Raw genomic sequence first — 19981 nt, 5'->3', positions numbered from 1 at the left:
TCCCTGGTGACCCCAACACTTTCATTTCTCCTGTTTCCTTTCCTTTAGCTCCACAACACACAAAAGAACGTTTTCCCAAGAATATCTGCAGTCTCGGAAAAAGACGGATCTAACATGACGATCTCTGTCGCATCGCACCGATGATGTTAAATACGGCACTTCTGTGTAGCAACCAATGTCACGCCATGACGAAGGTGCCACCCCAGGAAAAAGGAAATGTCGGCGGAAAAATGGGCGCAAACGAATATCAACAACGTAAGTAAACACAAAAATAGGATGGCCATAATGGGAAAAAAAACCATTAGGAAAATAAAGCATTTAAAACATTTTGAAACATACAGAAATCCTAACTCTCTGTGTAGAAACGATAACACTAGAGTGCTGTACAATAAACAGGCTTGTATGACTCACAGCACACAGGTAAGTCACACGTGTCGAAGCATCAGGGTATAATCAACCAACCACGTGATTTGCTCATGAGCAGTAGAGATCTACATAAGTATGGTAGCCCAGAAAGGTCAAATTGGCGTTGTACTTATATGTGTTCTACATCCCAGACATGGGTTCCTATCCCACTGCTGACACCATGTAGAAGTGATAACACTAGAGCGTTGTATAATTCCTCACAGCACACAGCTAACTCACAGATATCAAGGCATCAGGGGTACAATGAACCAATCGCATGACTTGCTCATGAGCAGTAGAGATCTACATAAGTATGGTAGCCAAACAAAGTCAAATAGGCCTTGTACCAGTATGTGTTCTACATTCCATTCCAGACGTGGGTCAGTATCCCACTGCTGACACCATGTAGAAATGGCAACGGCAGGGTGTTGTATAATAAACAGGCTTGTATTGCTCACAGCACACAGATAACTTACAAGAGTCGAAGCATTAAGGGCTTGATCGACCAATCATACGACTTCTTCATGAGTATTAAAGATCTAAGTATGGTAGTCCAGAATGGTCAAACAGGCCTTGTGCCCATATGTGTTCTACATTTCAGGTGTGGGCTGCTATCCCACTACTGACACCATGTAGATATGATAACAGTAGAGTGCTGTACAATAAACAGGCTTGTATGACTCACAGCCTGCGGTGGGTTGGCACCCTGCCCAGGATTGTTTCCTGCCTTGTGCCCTGTGTTGGCTGGGATTGGCTCCAGCAGACCCCCGTGACCCTATTCGGATTCAGCGGGTTAGATAATGGATGGATGGATGACTCACAGCACTGGTAACTCACATTTGTCAAAAACATCAAGGGTATAATCGATCAACCTTACAACTTCTTCATGAACAACAGAGGTCTGTGTAAGTATGGTGGCCCAGAATGGTCAAACAGGCCTTGTGCCTTTATTTGTTCTACATTCCAGACGTGGGTTGATATCCCACTACTGACACCATGTAGAAATGATAACAGTAGAGTGTTGTGCAATAAACAGACTCTTATTGCTCATAGCACAGGTAACTGACACGTGTGGAAGCATCAAGTGTTTAATCAACCAACCATATAACTTCTTCATGACTAGTAAAGATCTAAGTATGGTAGCCCAGAATGGTCAAACAGGCCTTGTGCCCATATGTGTTCTACATTTCAGATGTGGGGTGCTATCCCACTACTGACACCATGTAGATATGATAACAGTAGAGTGCTGTATAATAAACATGCTTGTATTGCTCACAGCACACAGGTAACTTACACATATCAAAGCATCAAGGGTATAATCAACCAATCACATGACCTGCTCATGAACAGTAGAGATCTGTCTATGGTATTCCAACAAGGCCAAATAGGCCTTGTACTTATAAGTGTTCTACATTCCATTTCAGACATGGGTCAGTATCCCACTTCTGACACCATGTAGAAATGACAACGGCAGGGTGTTGTATAATAAACAGGCTTGTATTGCTCACAGCACACAGGTAATTGACACGTGTCGAAGCATCAAGTGTATAATCAACCAACCATACAACTTTTTCATGACTAATAAAGATGTATGTATGGTAGACCAAAATGGTCAAACAGGCCTCGTGCCTTTATTTGTTCTACAGTACATTCCAGACGTGGGTTGATATCCCACTACTGACACCATGTAGAAATGATAACGGCAGGGTGTTGTATAATAAACAGGCTTGTATTGCTCACAGCACAGGTAATTGACACGTGTCGAAGCATTAGGTGTATAACCAACCAACCATATAACTTGCTCATGAGCAGCAGAGATCTACCTAAGTATGGTAGCCCAAAAAGGTCAAATAGGCCTTGTACTTATAAGTGTTCTACATTCCAGATGTGGGTTGATATCCGACTACTGACACCATGTACTGTAGATATGATAACAGTAGAGTGTTGTGCAATAAACAGACTCTTATTGCTCACACCACAGGTAACTGACACGTGTTGAAGCATCAAGTGTTTAATCAACCAACCATATAACTTCTTCATGACTAGTAAAGATCTATGTATGGTAGCCCAGAATGGTCAAACAGGCCTTGTACTGTTATTTGTTTTACATTCCAGACTTGGGTTGATATCCCACTACTGCCACCATGTAGAAATGATAACAGTAGAGTGCTGTACAATAGACAGGCTTGTATGACTCACAGCACTGGTAACTCATATTTGTCAAAACATCAAGGGTATAATCGATCAACCTTACGACTTCTTCATGAGCAATAGAGGTCTTTGTAAGTATGGTGGCCCAAAATGGTCAAAGAGGCCTTGTACTGTTATTTGTTTTACATTCCAGATGTGGGTTGATATCCCACTACTGACACCATGTACTGTAGATATGATAACGGTAGAGTGCTGTATAATAAACAGGCTTGTATGACTCACAGCACTGGTAACTCACCCAACCCTCGGGTCTCCCTCCAGCTCCCCTCTCTCCCCTCCCAACACACACGTGTCTGATCGCCAGTCCCAGAGCGTCACTCCACCCACTGTTTTAATTACCCTCATCTGCCACACAGGCTGGAGGCCACCGTTTTTCACAAAAACAACTGTGTTTGGGGTCCGTGCGGCTTGTTTTGTTGATTTATTTGATTATTTTTGTTGTTTTCTTCAGTTTCAGGTGCAACGTTTGACTGACTGCATGAACACGTCAATGGCGAGCCAAGTAGGAACGTCTGCGAGGCTCAGCTCTGCCAGTTGTGTCGCCGGGGTGCAACCTTTCCAAGCAAGACACTTAATTTGTGTTTCACAGTGGAAAAGGCTCGAATGAGCAGTTAATTGTTACTTTCGTCGACGCTTAAAGAAATGAGTTTCGGATTTGGAGCGGAAAAGAATGCCTGTATCACGGTGTAGTTATCTTTTCCCAGTGTGGGGTAATAAGGAAGCTGTGGTGAGCGGTCTTTGTGACCTCCACATTAATAACAGAGAATTATTCCGCTAACCACGGCATCACCAATAATTTCCATCCATACAGCGCCGCTAATCATATTTACACCTGCTGTTCCAGCCAACTTCACGCTGAACGGCTTTTCAAGAAACGGAAAGGGACCCACTGACATCCCCCCCGAATCTGCATAAGCGGGTAATTGTGGAGCTACGTGGCGGCAATAGCGATTCGCCAGGACAGCGGCCGGGCCTTTGCGGACTCGTTCGGGAGTTGACAGTCGGCTTTCTTTATTCATATATTTTTGTTCCTTTCCTCTCCAGAATTATTCCGAGTTAACTGAATGGCAAATTAAAACGGCATACGGTGAATAGAAAATAATAATAATAATAATAATTGTGAGAGGAAAATCTGCCAGCCTCAGTAAGGAAACCAACTGTGTTTTCCCTCTTTAACTTTGCGAGGCGGCTTGTTGCAGCTCTTCCGCAAAGCCAGGGGCCATCTGTTTGGTAATTTTCAGCGGCCTTGCAGTTACCAAGTAAATAGAGAGACCCGGGGGGTTATGGGGGATTTGGGATTCTGTTTTACCGTTAAATGCAAGAGGGCCATTTATTGTTAATCTGCTCAAACTTTTCCTTCGTCCTCGTGAACAACGTAGGATCAGCCGTCTCCTAACCGCCCCGTAATGGATGTTGTGATCGACAGTTTTATTCCCGTAATAACAAAAGGCACCGTTTTTTTTTTTTGTTTTTTTTTTAATTTATTGCGTTTAAGGGCTCTCCCTGACATCGGGATCAACTTGTACGCCACTGGTTTCACGTTTTTTTGTTTTTTTTTTCTCTCTCTTGCTCCACTGCCTGGCGACAGAATCTGTCCGAGAGCTCCGCTCATCCTGGCACTGCCGGTTGTTATGGTGTCTACGTCAAGCTGTAATTTAGCATTTTTCCTTGCAATGTCAAAGTAATTTATATTACGATATAAAGCCAATAAAGGAAATGGCAGAGCAATGTAAATCAAAATCAGAAGCCAGCAAAGAGTAGATGAACAAAAGAAATGTGCTTGGAAGGTGGGAAGTGAAACCATTTCAGAGCTGGTAGGATCTGGAGAGAAACAAATGAATCCAATGAATTACAGATAAATAGCGAGCCCAGAGAGTGTATCGGGGTGGGGGGCTCGGGGTGAGCGGCCCACCGTGAGCTGAAGTGGACACGTCAAACGGCGACTCTCAGGCTCAGCCGCCAGAGTGAGAACTCGTACGCCTGCGACTTAAAAAGGGAGCAGTCGATACTAAATACAGTCATATGAAAAAGTCTGGGAGACCCTCTTAATTCTTTGGAGTTTTGTTTCTCATTGGCTGAGCTTTCAAAGTATTAACTTCCTTTTAAAATCTGACATGCCTTATGGACACAGTAGGATTTCAGCAGTGACATGAAGTTTATTGGATTAACAGAAACTATGAAATATGCATCATAACAAAATTAGACAGGTGCATAAATGTGTGCCCCCCAACAGAGATATGACATCAATACTTAGCTGAGCCTCCTTTTGCTCCTTTGAGCCCCCAGACGCTGTCCTCCTATAGCCTGTGATGAGTGTCTGGACTCTGATGGAGGTATTTCTGACCATTCTTCATACAACATCTCTCCAGTTCAGTTCAATTTGATGGCTGCCAAGTACGGACACCCTGCTTCTTCTGCCGTCTGGAGTTTTTTTTTGTTTGTTTGTTTTTTCTGTCCACCCTGGTCATCGGACCTTACTCTTTTTCTATGTTAACTAATGTTGTCTTATTTTAATTTCTTATTTTGTCTTTTATTTTTCTTCATTATGTAAAGCACTTTGAGCTACTTTTTTGTATGAAAATGTGCTATAGAAATAAATGCTGTTGTTGTTGTTGTTGCTTCAAATCATCCCATAGATTGTCGATGATATTCAAGTCAGGGGACTGTGTCGGCCATTCCAGAACATTGAACTTCTCCCTCTGCATGAATGCCTTTGTAGATTTCCAGCTGTGTTTTGGGTCATTGTCTTGTTGGAACATCCAACCCCTGCGTAACTTCAACTTTGTGACAGATGGTTGAACATTATCCTGAAGAATTTGTTGATATTGGGATGAATTCATCTGACCTTCGACTTTAACAAGGGCCCCAGTCCCTGAACTGGCCACACAGCCCCACAGTGTGATGGGACCTCCACCACATTTGACAGGAGGTAGCAGGTGTTCTTCTTCCGCCATGCAAAGCGCTTTTTGTTCTGACCAAATAACTCCATTTGTGTCTCATCAGTCCAAAGCACTTTGTTCCAAAATGTATCTGTTTTGTCTAAATGAGCATTTGATACAACAAGCGACTCTGATTGTGACGTGAGTGCAGAAAGGGCTTCTTTCTCATCACCCGCCATACAGATGTTCTGAATTGTAGAACGATGTGCAGATACACCATCAGCAGTGAGATGTTCTTGTAGGTCTTTGGAGGTGATCTGTGGTTGTCTGTCACTATTCTCACAATCCTGCTCATATGCCGCTCTTGTATTTTTCTTGGTCTGCCAGACCTGCTGAGTTGGTTTAACAGCAACTGTGCCTGTGGCCTTCCATTTCCTGATTCCACTCCTCACAGTTGAAGCTGACACTGTAGATCTCTGATGGCTTTTGTAGCCTTCACCTAAACCCTGAGACTCAACAATCTTTGTTTTCAGATCTTTGAGAGTTGCTTTGAGGATCCCATGCTGTCTGTCACTCTTCAGATGAGAGTCAAAGGGAAGGAAGCACAACTTGCGATTGACCACCTTAAATACCTTTGACCACTCATGACTGGACACTCCTGCCTATGAAGTTCAAGGCTTCACGAGCTCATCATACCAAGTAATCAGCACTGAGCAGTGACAGGCATTCAAGTCAGCACAGTGACAAGGGGACCCACATTTGTGCACAGCCAGTTCTTCACATTTGATTTAATTTCATAACTAAATACTGCGTCACTAAAAATCTTTGTTCGAAAACACCGCAGTGCTCAGATGTTCCTAGGAAATGAAAGACACACCACTGTTATCTTTATTGTTGAAAGGAGAGTCAATTATTATGCAGGCCGAGAGGGACTCCCTAACTTTTTCATATGACTGTAGTCAATGGAATTGTACCCGTCACAGACAGGACTCGCTCATGGACACCGGAGAGTTTCCACTCGAGTCTTGGTGCAGAAATCTCCATGACTCAGAAAGATCACGATCATAAATGATAGTGGAATTAGCACAAAGTGTTAAAAGAACCCCCTTCTTGGTGTCACACCAACAAACTGAGAACGGGCTAGGAGGACCACCGGAGTGTGTCAAGCATGTGGTCTCACACTCATTGTGGTTAGACTCAGTTTAGTCGGATCATTAAGTCGCCGCACTCTCATATTAATATCGAGTATCCTGCATGTGAACCATCACACATTATTAGTGGAGACGAGTCCAGAGTACAGGATGGTTGTGGAGGACCACCTGGAACTCAACATCAGCTGGTGGTGGACTTCTGGTGTGCCAAGAAGCCTCTGAGACCAGTCAACCATCCAGGGGAGAACATGAACAGCAAAATGGACGGGTCTGACAAAACAGAAGGGCCAGAGGAGAATGGACTTCCAAAGGAGTCTCGGTCTTTTCGCTGCTGGAAATGTTCTTACAGGTCCATAGTAGTCAGTGTGGTGGTCTCCTGGGGAAGCAACTTGAGCTCAAAAGAAGCCCAATGCATGAATAAGCTCACCAGGAAAGCCTGCGCCATCACAGGACCAACCCTGGATGCACTGGTAGCTAATGGTGGTCGCACAATTGAAGGTCATCATGAAAAATCTCCTCCATCCCTCCAGGAGATGCTCTCTTGGAGCACTTTTAGCCATAGGCTTACTACCCATGGTGGGCTAAAAGGGTCTTTAGGGGCATTTACTGCCCATTGCTATCAGGCAATTCAATGCTTCCATCTGATGCACTCGTTACGCTTTTATTGTTATTTATTGATTTATTTATTTATTGGCCCATTGATTGGTTATGTTATTTGTCCTATGAGTTCCATATCCTTATTTTCTGATGCTTCTGCTGCCGTAAGCATCTGAGTTTCCCTTCGAGACTGGTAAACTTTATCTAACCTAAACCAGATGGCGAATGTCCTCCTGTGAACTGTCAGTCCGTGTACTTTCCACTCTGAGGCACAGCTGCTGGTGACTTGAGCACGGAAGACATGCCATTGAATCCAGTGGCACAGGGGCTTGATTGAGCATGTTGGCTCGAGTGGTGACTCTCGACTACTGGGTTGTGTCCCAGCTTTTGGAGTGTGTCCTTTCACCGTGGGTCGCAAGATGCTACTGTTTATTGGTAGCGGGTGGCATTGGGCTGCGGTTCTAACAATCGCACTCAATTACCACCCCCTGCTCTGAGAATCTCACTCGATTCCCACTCCACTCCGATGATTGCGCTCGATTCACCAAGGGGGAAAAAGCGGGTCATGAGACACCACAAAGGTTTAGAGATGCTGGGTTTGAAGACGAGCCTCAAGAGTGGGGGCTCTCAAGCTTTTATGGCTGTGGGACACACTTTCATCTATCTTTATTTAGTGACGACTCTTTTATCATCAGTAACTATAGCATGGAATTGTTTTCCAAATTAAGACTCCCATTCCTTTGGAAATGTTATCAATGTTTGAAAAAAAAAATTGACTAACCCAATTTTATTTCCACTGAAATCAGTCCTCACTTTTTCCTGTCTCTACCCTTAAGAAGGTTAGCTGTAAAGGCACTTGTTCTCTCTTAAGATTGTAATTGAGTCCTTTAACATTCCAGATTCTGAACTGTATTGATTGATCAGAACTATGCAGTTTCTGACCCTTAAGAATGATCAAAGTCTTTTGAATTTTTGTTTTATCACCAAGCGTACATTTGCCAACTGGAGTAACAAATAGGTTTATAATTATTAGGAGACACGTACCGTGCATCAAGAAATCTGGAGCGTAAAATCATGACTGCTTCACAGGTGCTTTGCTTGAGCTGCATCTGGATAGAACTGAATTTGCGATGAATGATGCTGACCATCCTCTCAATCTCCTTCGGTGAAATGGGACGTGTCCGACTCTGCTCCCTCAGTAAGTTCATCACGTGGGTCGTGAACTCATTGCATGCCTGGCGGCGAAAAATAACAAGAACAGAAGACAAAGGTTACACCTGAGGATAAAGAGAACGAAGCTTGAGAGACATTTGTGAAAAAAAGAGTCAGACAACAGAAGTAAACCCACTGACACTTCGGTTTCACGGGAATTCTTTTGCTCATCACTAATTACTACGCAAATCTTTGGCGAACTTATCACCTCTTAAAGATTCTGAATGTTAAAGTTACGTTTGGAATATTTTGAGTATTATTTGTTTCGTATATACTGTATATGTATTTACATTCGCATTTTAATATATTTAGTGTAGAAGCTAAAGGGACGAACCAGTCCTACTACGTAGAATATATAGGCAGGGGGCGGGGCCACCATTAGGTAGCAGCTGAAGCCCCGCCCCCTGCCTATATATTCTACTCAGTAGGACTGGTTTGCCAGACCAGCATGGCTAGTTGTACTGTGAATGTCTTTTTTGTGAGCTTTTTGGATTTCTTGGTTTTTTTATTTTGCTTCCGGCTTGTTTTAGGCATTCCCTTTGTCCTTCTTTTGATTTTCTCAACTTTATTAATAAAAGTTTCAATTTTCTGTCACCTGCCTTGTTGGAATGCTTTTTGAAACTGAAATTTTTACAGTTTCTTCTCATCTTTTTGAAAAATTGCCAGAAATTAGGACTTGCCATTTTCATTCCTTTCTTCGGAGAGAAACCCTTTTAGAAATAAAGGCCTCAGATAAGCCTGGGGCTCGTTTTTTGAAGGCATGGCCTTTTTAAGTTTAGAGCTTGCAAGCAGGAAAGCCCAAGGCTCCATCTGGGAAGTTAGGCCTTATACTCAGTACTTTTTTTTTTGGATTTTAGGAGCCATAACGATTAAAAATGAATCTGACGTCATGTACTTTCATGTGAAAAAGTAAGGACACCCCATTATACCAGCAGGTGTAATAGAAAGGACATCGGATGGAGGTTCAGGCCGGGATGGAGGGCATTCTTGTTTTTGGGTGAACCCATAAAGGGGATGGATTAAGGAAGACAACCATCCAGGATAATTCGGTTCCATTGATAAACTAGGTACACCCGGGCATATACCTGCAGGGAGTGTTGGGAACTGTAGTCCCATGTGACAATCCTGCAGGGCTTCGAGGGTGGCACCAGGGGGAGCTGCAGAAGAAAATGATCCCTGTTTCAAGGGACCCAGAAGTTCCATCATCATGCAGGGCTATGGCACCAGAAGTACTCCCAGGTCTAAGATAAAAGGTGGCCACCTCAACACAGAGGGGCCATCAGAATTTGGAGTTGTTGGATAACACAAAAAGCAAGATGCACATTTTCACCAACTCTTGCTGCTGTGTGTCCTCATTGCCCAGTTCATCCTCAATTGTGACTATCGATACCCTGGAGGTCAGGCCAGCTGCGGGCAACCCAGGGCATCACAACCAGACCCCCAATATCTGTAGTTTAAATAAGACAGTCAAGTCCACCTGCAGTCCCCCTAAGGAGATTGTAATCTTTGGCACCTCATCTGAAGCACTTGGATTTGAAGTGCTGATAAATGGAGCTGTCTAGACTTACTTTCTGCATGTGACAAAAATAATTCAGATTCTGAGGGTGTTCAAGTAGATCACCTTCATCCATAGACACCATTGGCACGAAGGTCTACTGTTTGCAGGGTCAAGTACGTTGAAAGTGTTAACAGTGTCCGTGGGGTGCACTTACTTTTTCACATGACTGTCTTTTGGGATGTCAGTACTCCAGACATTGACCTCAGAGCTATGAACAGGTATTGCTGACAACTGTACACCTTCACTGCCCTAAAAGGTTTTGCAATAATACAAATTTGTTCATTTCTAAATTAAAGCATTACAATGAAGATCTCTGGAATAGAATTTGTGCCAAACTGAAATAAACAAAAAGACAATTATGAAATAAATCATCACATGAACATGTACAGTGATCTACATAAATGAGGGATTAAAGAGGAGAAAAAACACACAATTAAATAAAAGCCACTTAATTACTATGAAATACAATGTCATTATTTTATTTTGGTTCAGTAATGCAGTTACCTCACATTTAATTAGCGCAGCTTTGGTTTCGAATTGGCTTCCTTTTATTTAACGACGGCACGTTCCCAAACGGCTCTTCCAATGTCGGCGATTTTTATTTTGGAACGTTTCATTCCGTGGTGGGTGTGTCACTTGTCAATCAAGGCAAACGACTAATGGGCTGGGGCTCCTCCTATTGGCTAGTCCTCTCTGTTCATTAGGCGGTAGACGACCCAAGATCTTTAGTGCTGCTAGAACTCGAACTGAGTAAGACAACGAGGAAATCAAGAGTCGGACTGCTAGTTTCACAGATGAAAGAGAAAGTGACCGTGATGATCCGCTGGAAATGCTCCAGACAGATAAGTGCTCTTCAAAATGTCAATGAAGAAGTCATTGGTAGTTTAAGACTCATTGAGTACCGGTTAGTGGGCAAAAAGAGGCCTGTGAAGAAATCCCATGGACCATCCAGGCATCAAGCTCAGAGGTGACCTTCTGCGCAGAGGCGGTGCTCAGTTAACCTGAAGCTCCCTGCAATATCTTCTTCAACGTGAACATTTTGAAGAACATGTCTCCATATGGGCATTCCCAACATATTCTAATGTTGTCTTCAAATTGCAACAGGCTGCTCTTCAGATTGACTTCAACCCGCTAGGCAGGGACAATGGAGCATCTGCATTCAACAAAACATTCGAGAAGACAGGTGGAGACTTTCAGGAGAAAACAGGAGATGTGGGTGGCGGACAGTGAACATGAGACAGAGAAGAGAACGACGGCAGGCCATCAAAGACAACAGCAGTATCAACGCTTGAGGAGCAGGAGCAGCACGAGGCTAGCCACGCCTTGCAGATGTCTGTGTTTTATGCCATTTGGTATGGGATTCCTAAATGCGGTGCTAATGTTTGTGATGCGCCATCTGATGGAATAGCAGAGATTTAAGAACACAGAACAGAAGAAATTTGCAAAACGAGAGGAGACCATTCAGTCCATCAAGCCCGCTTGTTTAGCTAAACTGCCCCAATATCTCATCCAGATTCTTCTTAACAGTTGTCAGGGATTCTGCTTCAACTCCATGTCTCAGTAGTTTGTTCCTGATACCTACAGTGGTTTGTGTAAAGACACAGCAACTGGACGGACACACAGACACTTATCTGTTAATTAAGATGGATAAAATGCATTGCATTTGTCATTGCAACTGATGGTGCACCCCAACCATTTGCATTTTATGTATGCAGTTAATGTATTTTATTACTACAAACGTATTGGATGCACCATCTGTTGGAAAGACAAAATACACTGCAGTAGATGGTGCACGCTGAATATGCTGAGTTCTACATCGATTACTTAGATTTCAACCCGCCTGAGACCGTTAGTGCTATATATTGTCACACACGTGCAGTCAAAGGGCTTAACTGAGGTTAAGATGACAGCTCGAGGGTTGATAAAGTGCACTAGCGCTCTTCTCCTTCGTCTACAAATCCACAGAAGGGAAACCCAGCTAAACCAACATCAACTTCCACCCTCTGGTCCAGACCACGCCCTCCTACTGACCTCACTTCCGCCACTCCCTGCACGGACCCGCCTCTTCCTTAGCAGCAACTATAAAAGCCCGTACCTCTCTTCCCTAATTAGTCTATTGGGACTCACTTTACTGCTTAAGTGTTTGCCTGACAGCATACGGAAGGATCCCCAAACCGCTTTCTCTTGTCTTCTTATTACAATATAAATATATATACAGTATATACCACATACGGACCGGAGTTGGCACTGTGTCTTGATATCTCTCCCTCGGCAGACTGCATGATTGATGGCTAGAACACCTCTGACATCACTTCCACCTGGACCCGCCTCTTCCTGCTGGGAGGACTGAAAGCCGGGTGCTCCGCCTTCTTTCTCAGTTCTGTTTGAACTCGCATCTTCAGAACCGACCGACCGCAATAATTGTGTGTTTTGTTTTTACTTTTGCTGCATCCAATTATATGGGGTGGTCGTATTGGCACTCCAGCTCTTTATCGTTGTCCTCTCTCTCTCTCTCTCTTTCTTTAACTATATATATATATATATATATATATATATATATATATATATTTATATATATATATATATATATATATATCTATATATATATATATATATATAGTTAAAGAAAGATATATATATATATATATAGTGACAGATGGCTGGGGTGTCTGCACAACTGGGATGCCTGCCAGGTGGAAGGACCGAGAGAAGACCAATACCTCCTCCAGGACACAAAGGGCAACTGCCCTGGTTCCCATGTGGGCCACACGCTCGAGCTGGGAAGCTCTGCCCGGTTGGGGCATGTGGCCATCACCAGGGTCTACTCAGACATTCCAGGAGACGTGAACTGCAGCACCTCTGCCACAACAGGGAGTGCTGCAGGAAGATCATCAGGACGCACCTGGAGCACATACGGTACTGTATAAAGGGGCCCTCACTCTAGTCGAAGAGCCGAGTTGGGAGGGAGCGAGACAAGCTTACAAGAGAGAAGTAGAGGCGGCAAGAAAAGAACAAGAAAAAGGAAGGACTGTTAGTGATTGGTGCACTGTACTTGATAGGACAAATAAAACGTGTGTGTTTTGGACATAAGCTGTCTTGGTGTCTGCCCTCATCGAGGCTGGTTCCCAATATATATATTGTGGCAGACGACCAAGGACCTTGCCCCACCGGGACACCTGGGACACCTCTCGCCCAGTCCTTCCATCCCAGGGCGCATGGTGGAGCAAGGACGCCGCCATCTGCCACACCATTTTATTTGTTTCAGTTTGGCACATATGGTATTTTAAAAAATCAGACCATTGGAAAACCGAAACACATCACAGAAAACATTTGATAATGTTATAGATTTAAAACCTCACCCAATATCTATCTATATCTATCTGTCTATATATATACTCAGCAAAAAAAGAAACGTCCCTTTTTCAGGACTGTGCATTTCAAGAATAATGTTTTAAAAATCCAAATAACTTGACAGATCTTCATTGTAAAGGGTTTGTTTTCCATACATGTTCAATTAACCCTAATCAATGAATTAACATGCACCTGTGGAATGGTCGTTAAGACCTTAACAGCTTACAGAAAGTAGGCATTTAAGGTCACAGTTCTAAAAACGCAGGACACTGAAGAGACTTGTCTACCGACTGTGAAAGATGCCCAGGGTCCCTGCTCATCTGCGTGAACGCATTAGGCCTGCTGCAGGGAGGCATGAGGACTGCTGAATAAATTGCCATGTCCGCACTGTGAGACGCCTAAGACTGCGCTACAGGGAGACAGGAAGGACAGCTGATCATCCTCGCAGTGGAAGACCACGTGTAACAACACCTGCACAGGATCGGTACATCTGAATATCACACCTGCATGACAGGTACAGGATGGCCACAACAACTGCCCGAGTCACACCAGGAACACACAATCCCTCCATCAGTGCTCAGACTGTCCGCATAGGCTGAGAGAGGCTGGACTGAGGGCTTGTAGGCCTGTTGTAAGGCAGGTCCTTACCAGACATCACCAGCAACAACGCCTATGGGCACAAACCCACCTTCGCTGGACCAGACAGGAGTGGCAAAAGTGCTCTTCACTGATGAGTCACGGTTTTGTCTCACCAGGGGTGATGGACGGATTCGTGTTTATCGCTGAAGGAATGAGCGCTACACCGAGGCCTGTACCCTGGAGCGGGATTGATTTGGATCGATGGCTAGGCCATTCCCCAGAAATGTCCAGGAACTTGCAGGTGCCTTGGTGGAAGAGTGGGGTAACATCTCCCAGCAAGAACTGACAAATCTGGTCCAGTCCATGAGGAGGAGATGCACTGCAGTACTTCAAGCAGCTGGTGGCCACACCAGAGACTGACTGGTACTTTTGATTTTGAGCCTCCCTTCATTCAGGGACACATTGTGAAACATTTTTAGTTGATGTCTTATTTGTATGAACAGTAAAAGAGTCAACACCATATTTACACATTAAGTTTACTGAAAGTAAAAACAGTTGAAAGTCAGAGGACGTTTCTTTTTGCTGAGTATATATAAACTGCTCAAAAAATTAAAGGAACACTTTGAAAACACATCAGATCTCAATGGGAAAAAGAAATCCTCCTGGATATCTATACTGATATAGACTGGGTAATGTGTTAGGAACGAAAGGATGCCACATCGCTTGATGGAAATGAAAATGATCAACCTACAGAGCCCTGAATTCAAAGACGCCCCAAAAATCAGAGTGAAAAATTATGTGGCAGGCTAGTCCATTTTGCCAAAATTTAATTGCAGCAACTCAAAATTGTACGCAGCACTTTGTATGGCCCCTGTGTTCTTGTATACATGCCTGACAACATCGGTGCATGCTTCTAATGAGATGACAGATGGTGTTGTGGGGATCTCCTCCCAGATCTGGACCAGGGCATCACTGAGCTCCTGGACAGTCTGAGGTGCAACCTGGTGGCATTGGATGGACCAAAACATAATGTCCCAGAGGTGTTCTATTGGATTTAGGTCAGGAAAGTGTGGTGGCCAGTCAATGGTATCAATTCCTTCATCCTCCAGGAACTGCCTGCATACTCTCACCACATGAGGCCAGGAATTGTCGTGCACCAGGAGCCACTGTACCAGCATAGGGTCTGACAATGGGTCCAAGGATTTCATCCTGATACCTAATGGCAGCCAAGGTGCCTTTGTCAAGCCTGTAGCGGTCTGTGTGACCTCCATGGATATGCCTCCCCAGACAATCATTAACCCACCACCAAACTGCTCATGCTGAATGATGTTACAGGCAGCATAATGTTCTCCATGGCTTCTCCAGACCCTTTCACTTCTGTCACGTGCTCAGGGTGAACCTGCTCTCATCTGTAAAGCACAGGGCACCAGTGGTGCATCTGCCAATTCTGGTATTCTATGGCTAATGCCAATCGAGCTGCATGCTGCTGGGCAGTGAGCTCAGGGCCCATTAGAGGACATGGGGCCCTTGGGTCACCCTCATGAAGTCTTTCTGGTTGTTTGGTCAGAGACATTCACACCAGTGGCCTGCTGGAGGTCATTTTGTAGGGCTCTGGCAGTGCTCATCCTGTTCCTCCTGCCCAAAGGAGCAGATACTGGTCCTGCTGATGGGTTATGGACCTTCTATGGCCCTCTCCAGCTCTCCTAGAGTAACTGCTTGTCTCCTAGAATCTCCTCCATGCCCTTGAGACTGTGCAGGGAGACACAGCAAACCTTCTGGCAATGACACGTATTGATGTGCCATCCTGGAGAAGTTGGACTACCTGTGCAACCTCTGTAGGGTCCAGGTATCGCCTCATGCTACCAGTAGTGACACTGACTGTAGCCAAATGCAAAACTAGTGAAGAAACAGTCAGAAAAGATGAGGAGGGAAAATGTCAGTGGCCTCCACCTGTTAAACCATTCCTGTTTTGGGGGTCATCTCATTGTTGCCCTCTAGTGCATCTGTTGTTAATTTCATTAACACCACAGCAGCTGAAACTGATTAACAACCCCCTCTGCTACTTAACTGACCAGATTAATATCCCATAAGTTTCATTGACTTTATGCTATACTCTGATTAAAAAGTGTTCCTTTAATTCTTTTGAGCAGTATATATATATATATATATATATATACAGTGAAACCTCGGTTTACAAGTGTTTTGCAAGACGAGCAAAAATTTGTAATAAATTTTGACTTGATAAACGAGCGATGTCTTGCAATACGAGTAGTATGGATACACTTTGTCTGCTGAGCGTCATGTGATCACAACTGAGCTGATGGTTCTTCTCTCTCTCTCCTTATCTCGCTCACCCGTCTCTCTCTCTCTCTCTCTCCTTATCTCGCTCACCCGCTCTCTCTCTCTCTTTATCTCGCTCACCCGTCTCTCTCTCTCTCTCTCTCTCTTATCTCGCTCACCCTCTCTCTCTCTCTCTCTCTCTCTCTCTCTCTCTCTCTCTCTCTCTCTCTTGGCAATCATCTCCTATTCTCCGTCTGAGTCTGTGTGCCTCACTCATATAGTCAACATCCGTACGAGTGTATACTGTTTACTACAGCATTGTGAGTGTGCTGTGAAGTGTGAGTCCCCATCTTGCTCCCCAAAACACGAAGCTGAGTCTCAGTACTTTAACAACACCAGCTTTATTCAGCTTGAAACAGCAACAGCGCAGTTATTTATTGCAGCGGGATCTTTATACTGTTCCTTGTATGACCCATTGATGACAGGCGCTTACAGCATGTCTGTGATCTTTTTGGATGCGCTTATACGGTGAACTGCTACAGCGCTGGGAGACTGCGATTGCTTTGGGACGCTCTTCCGCATGTCGTCCCGTTGGGTGTTATCCCACAAGCGTTTAGAAACTCACTCACACCAGCCATAATTCTTTTTAAAGGTAAAGTGCAGGTTAATTTGTATTATGTATTTTACTTTAGATTTTGTATTAATCATTTTTATATGAATAATTTTGGGTTGTGGAACGAATCATCTGAGTTTCCATTATTTCTTATGGGGAAATTCGCTTTGATATACGAGTGCTTTGGATTGTGAGCACTTTTCCAAAACGAATTATGCTCGCAAACTGAGGTTCCACTGTATATATAAAAAATCCAATGATTGTCTGTCCGCTTTTCATGAGAGAACTACTTCATGGATTTAGTTTTGTTTTTTTTTTATAATTTGCTTGAACATTCCGGTTGTTTTTGCAACTACTCTCATTGCTCTAAGAATCACAGTTCGCTTGCATTACCCATTTATTTGTGCGAATCCGTGAGACACGCGGGTCGAGGGGAAGGGGGTGGGGCCTCAGGGCATATCTTACCTCCATTTAGCTAGCGAACGAGAGAACTAATTAACAGATTTAGATTTGGCTTTTTTTTCTAGAATTTGCTTGAACATTCCGGTTGATTTTGCAACTTCTCTCATCGTGCAAAGGGTCATAGTTCGCTTGCAGGAGACAGAGGCTGCGGGCCAAGGGAAGGGGGAAGTGTGACATCAGGAGTGGGGAGCCAGGCAGGGTCCTCCTCACTGTCCTGTTTCAGTACTATTTCGGGTGGATGGCTAGTCACGAATCAATGGAGAGTATGGCAGAGCTACAAATCTGCTAGATCAGGCCATCCACAAAAACTGGCTGATTGTGCAAAGAGGGAGGCCATCAAGACCAAGAGACCTCTGAGAACTCTGAAGTGTTTAGAAGCTCCAGTTGATTTTGCGACTTCTCTCATCGCGCAAAGAATCACAGTTCGCTTTGCGTTACCGATTTATTTGCGCAGATCCGTGAGACACACAGCGGTTCGAGGGGAGGGGCGGGGCCTCACGGCATATCTTACCTCCATTTAGCTAGCGAATGAGAGAACTACTTAACAGATTTAGATTGGGCTTTTTTTCTAGAATTTGCTTAAACATTCCAGTTGATTTTGCGACTTCTCTCATCGCGCCAAGAATCATAGTTTGCTTGCAGGAGCGATATATTCGCGCTAATCTGAGACAGAGGCTGTGGGCCGAGGGGTGGGTGAAGTGTGATGTCAGGAGTGGGGAGCCAGGCAGGGTCCTCCTCACTGTTCTGTTTCAGTACTATGCGGGTGGAGCCGCGGGGGGATGGCTAGCCACGAATCAATGGAGAGTATGGCAGAGCTACAAATCTGCTAGAGCAGGCCATCCACAAAAACTGGCTGATTGTGCAAAGAGGGAGGCCATCAGGACCAAGAGACCTCTGAGAACTCTGAAGTGTTTAGAAGCTCCAGTTGATTTTGCGACTTTTCTCATCGCGCCAAGAATCATAGTTTGCTTGCAGGAGCGATTTATTCACGCTAATCCGAGAGAGAGGCTGCGGACCGAGGGAAGGGGGAAAGCGTGACGTCAGGAGTGGGGAGCTCCTCACTGTCCTGTGTCACTTCTACGTGGGCGGAGCCACAGGGGACGACTAGTATAAATATATAAAAATAGCAGATGACTAGTGCACAATTTTTTCCAAATATGATAAAATAATATAACATATTGGCTCCAGCAGACCTCCGTGAACCTGTGTTAGGGTATAGCGGGTTGGAAAATGGATGGATGGATAATATAACATTACGAGAAACAAAAAATAATAAAGCAAGAATGAAAAAGCTGAGTGGTCTGTCCTTCTAAGTAATCAATACAGCGCTTTAATTCTACACCATATTTCTAAAGTGGTCTGTCCGGGGGCTGCTTCCTGCCAATACCCCTCCTCCCCCCCAAACTGGATTAAACAGGTCCGACGGTGTTATACGGCGTGTAGTCCTGTATACTTTTGGCACCGCGTCCCCGTATAAAAGCGTTTTTACAAATGTTTTATTGGACATTTGCGCAGTTCATTCTCTAATGTCTGATCCCCCTCAACAAAGCCGGGTGGTCTCTAGAGCCGTATAATAAGTGCCACCGTGCATATCGCAGCACCTAATAGGTAAAGTCATCTGTAAATGTAAACGCCGATGTTCAGCTTGGCATTTGCCCAACATTCGGCGAATTTAAAGAGCTTTTCTTTAAGCCAGTAGTTCATACATGATTAATTAGAACATCTCATTTATGTAGTGTGCACTTTAGCTCATTACTCTAAGTAAAATTCGTTAAGTATTTACATTTAGATAATTAAAATCTGGATACACCCTTAAGAAAGACGCACTTCAGGCCAAGTGTTTTTTGTGTTTTTATATCTGAGAGTAAATGAGGGTCTAATTTGTGGCGCCGCCTGCACCGGTTCAGCTGTGTCAATGACATCCCTTCTCTTTTCTGTTCCTTCTCATTTCTTTGCGTTTCCCTCTTTTTGATTACAGCTTTTATACGAGGATAACTTCAGAGAAAATGGGCTTGTTTTCTACTTGAGTGGTCTTCTCATCTAAAAGAATCTGAAATAAAATCTATACGTGTGTCATTTTGGTTTTTTTTTTAAGGCTTCCAGGGCAGCGCAGCCAGCCATTTGCCCCCCATTTGCGCTTTTTTTTTTTTCAAGTCTCTCCTCCTAACACAATCATCATTAAGAAGAACGAGGAGGCACCCGACTGCCCACCCGGCCATCGTGATTCGGAACCCCACCTACGATGGCACGTGAAGGTGGTGGGTATCGCAGAAACAGCGAGGCACAAGGCAGACAGCAGTCCTGGGTGGGATGCCAGTCCACCCTGGGGAAGAAAATTCAGGAGTTCAGACCCTGAAGGTAGAAGTGCAGACCCCCTATACAATCATGAAGCCCTCCAGTCAATGCCAGCGCCACTGGACCCAGGCTGGAAACCTATCTTGGATGAGATGGAACTCCACGGTGGGGCACACCCACTCATGCCAGGCCAAACTGAATGTACCCATGTGACCCTGCCACATCAAGAATAAATGAAAGCCACCTGTCCATTTCCTGAACATATGGTGTCACAAGGGGGACGAGAAGCTGGAGCCCATCCTGGCAGCACCTACTCAAAGGGCCGTGACACTAATGTTATGGCCAGAGACCCCCTAATAAAACATGAAGCTTAACTCATTAAAGCCAT

At 44.3% G+C, this 19981-nt stretch overlaps 1 protein-coding gene across 6 annotated transcripts in view; it reads right to left on the bottom strand.

The window, feature by feature from the left end:
* The window catches only part of LOC120536084 (pre-B-cell leukemia transcription factor 3), a 291992-nt gene that overhangs the window by 61584 nt on the left and 210427 nt on the right, over positions 1-19981 (bottom strand). For all 6 annotated transcript variants that reach the window (XM_039764451.1, XM_039764447.1, XM_039764452.1 and 3 more), the window contains one exon: positions 8288-8478. In XM_039764451.1, coding sequence (XP_039620385.1) covers positions 8288-8478 — 191 coding nt within the window. The remainder of the gene's footprint in view (positions 1-8287; positions 8479-19981) is intronic.

Source organism: Polypterus senegalus, chromosome 9 (assembly GCF_016835505.1).
Source record: "Polypterus senegalus isolate Bchr_013 chromosome 9, ASM1683550v1, whole genome shotgun sequence".
NCBI lineage: Eukaryota > Metazoa > Chordata > Cladistia > Polypteriformes > Polypteridae > Polypterus > Polypterus senegalus.
This window is presented reverse-complemented; position numbering and strand designations above follow the sequence as displayed.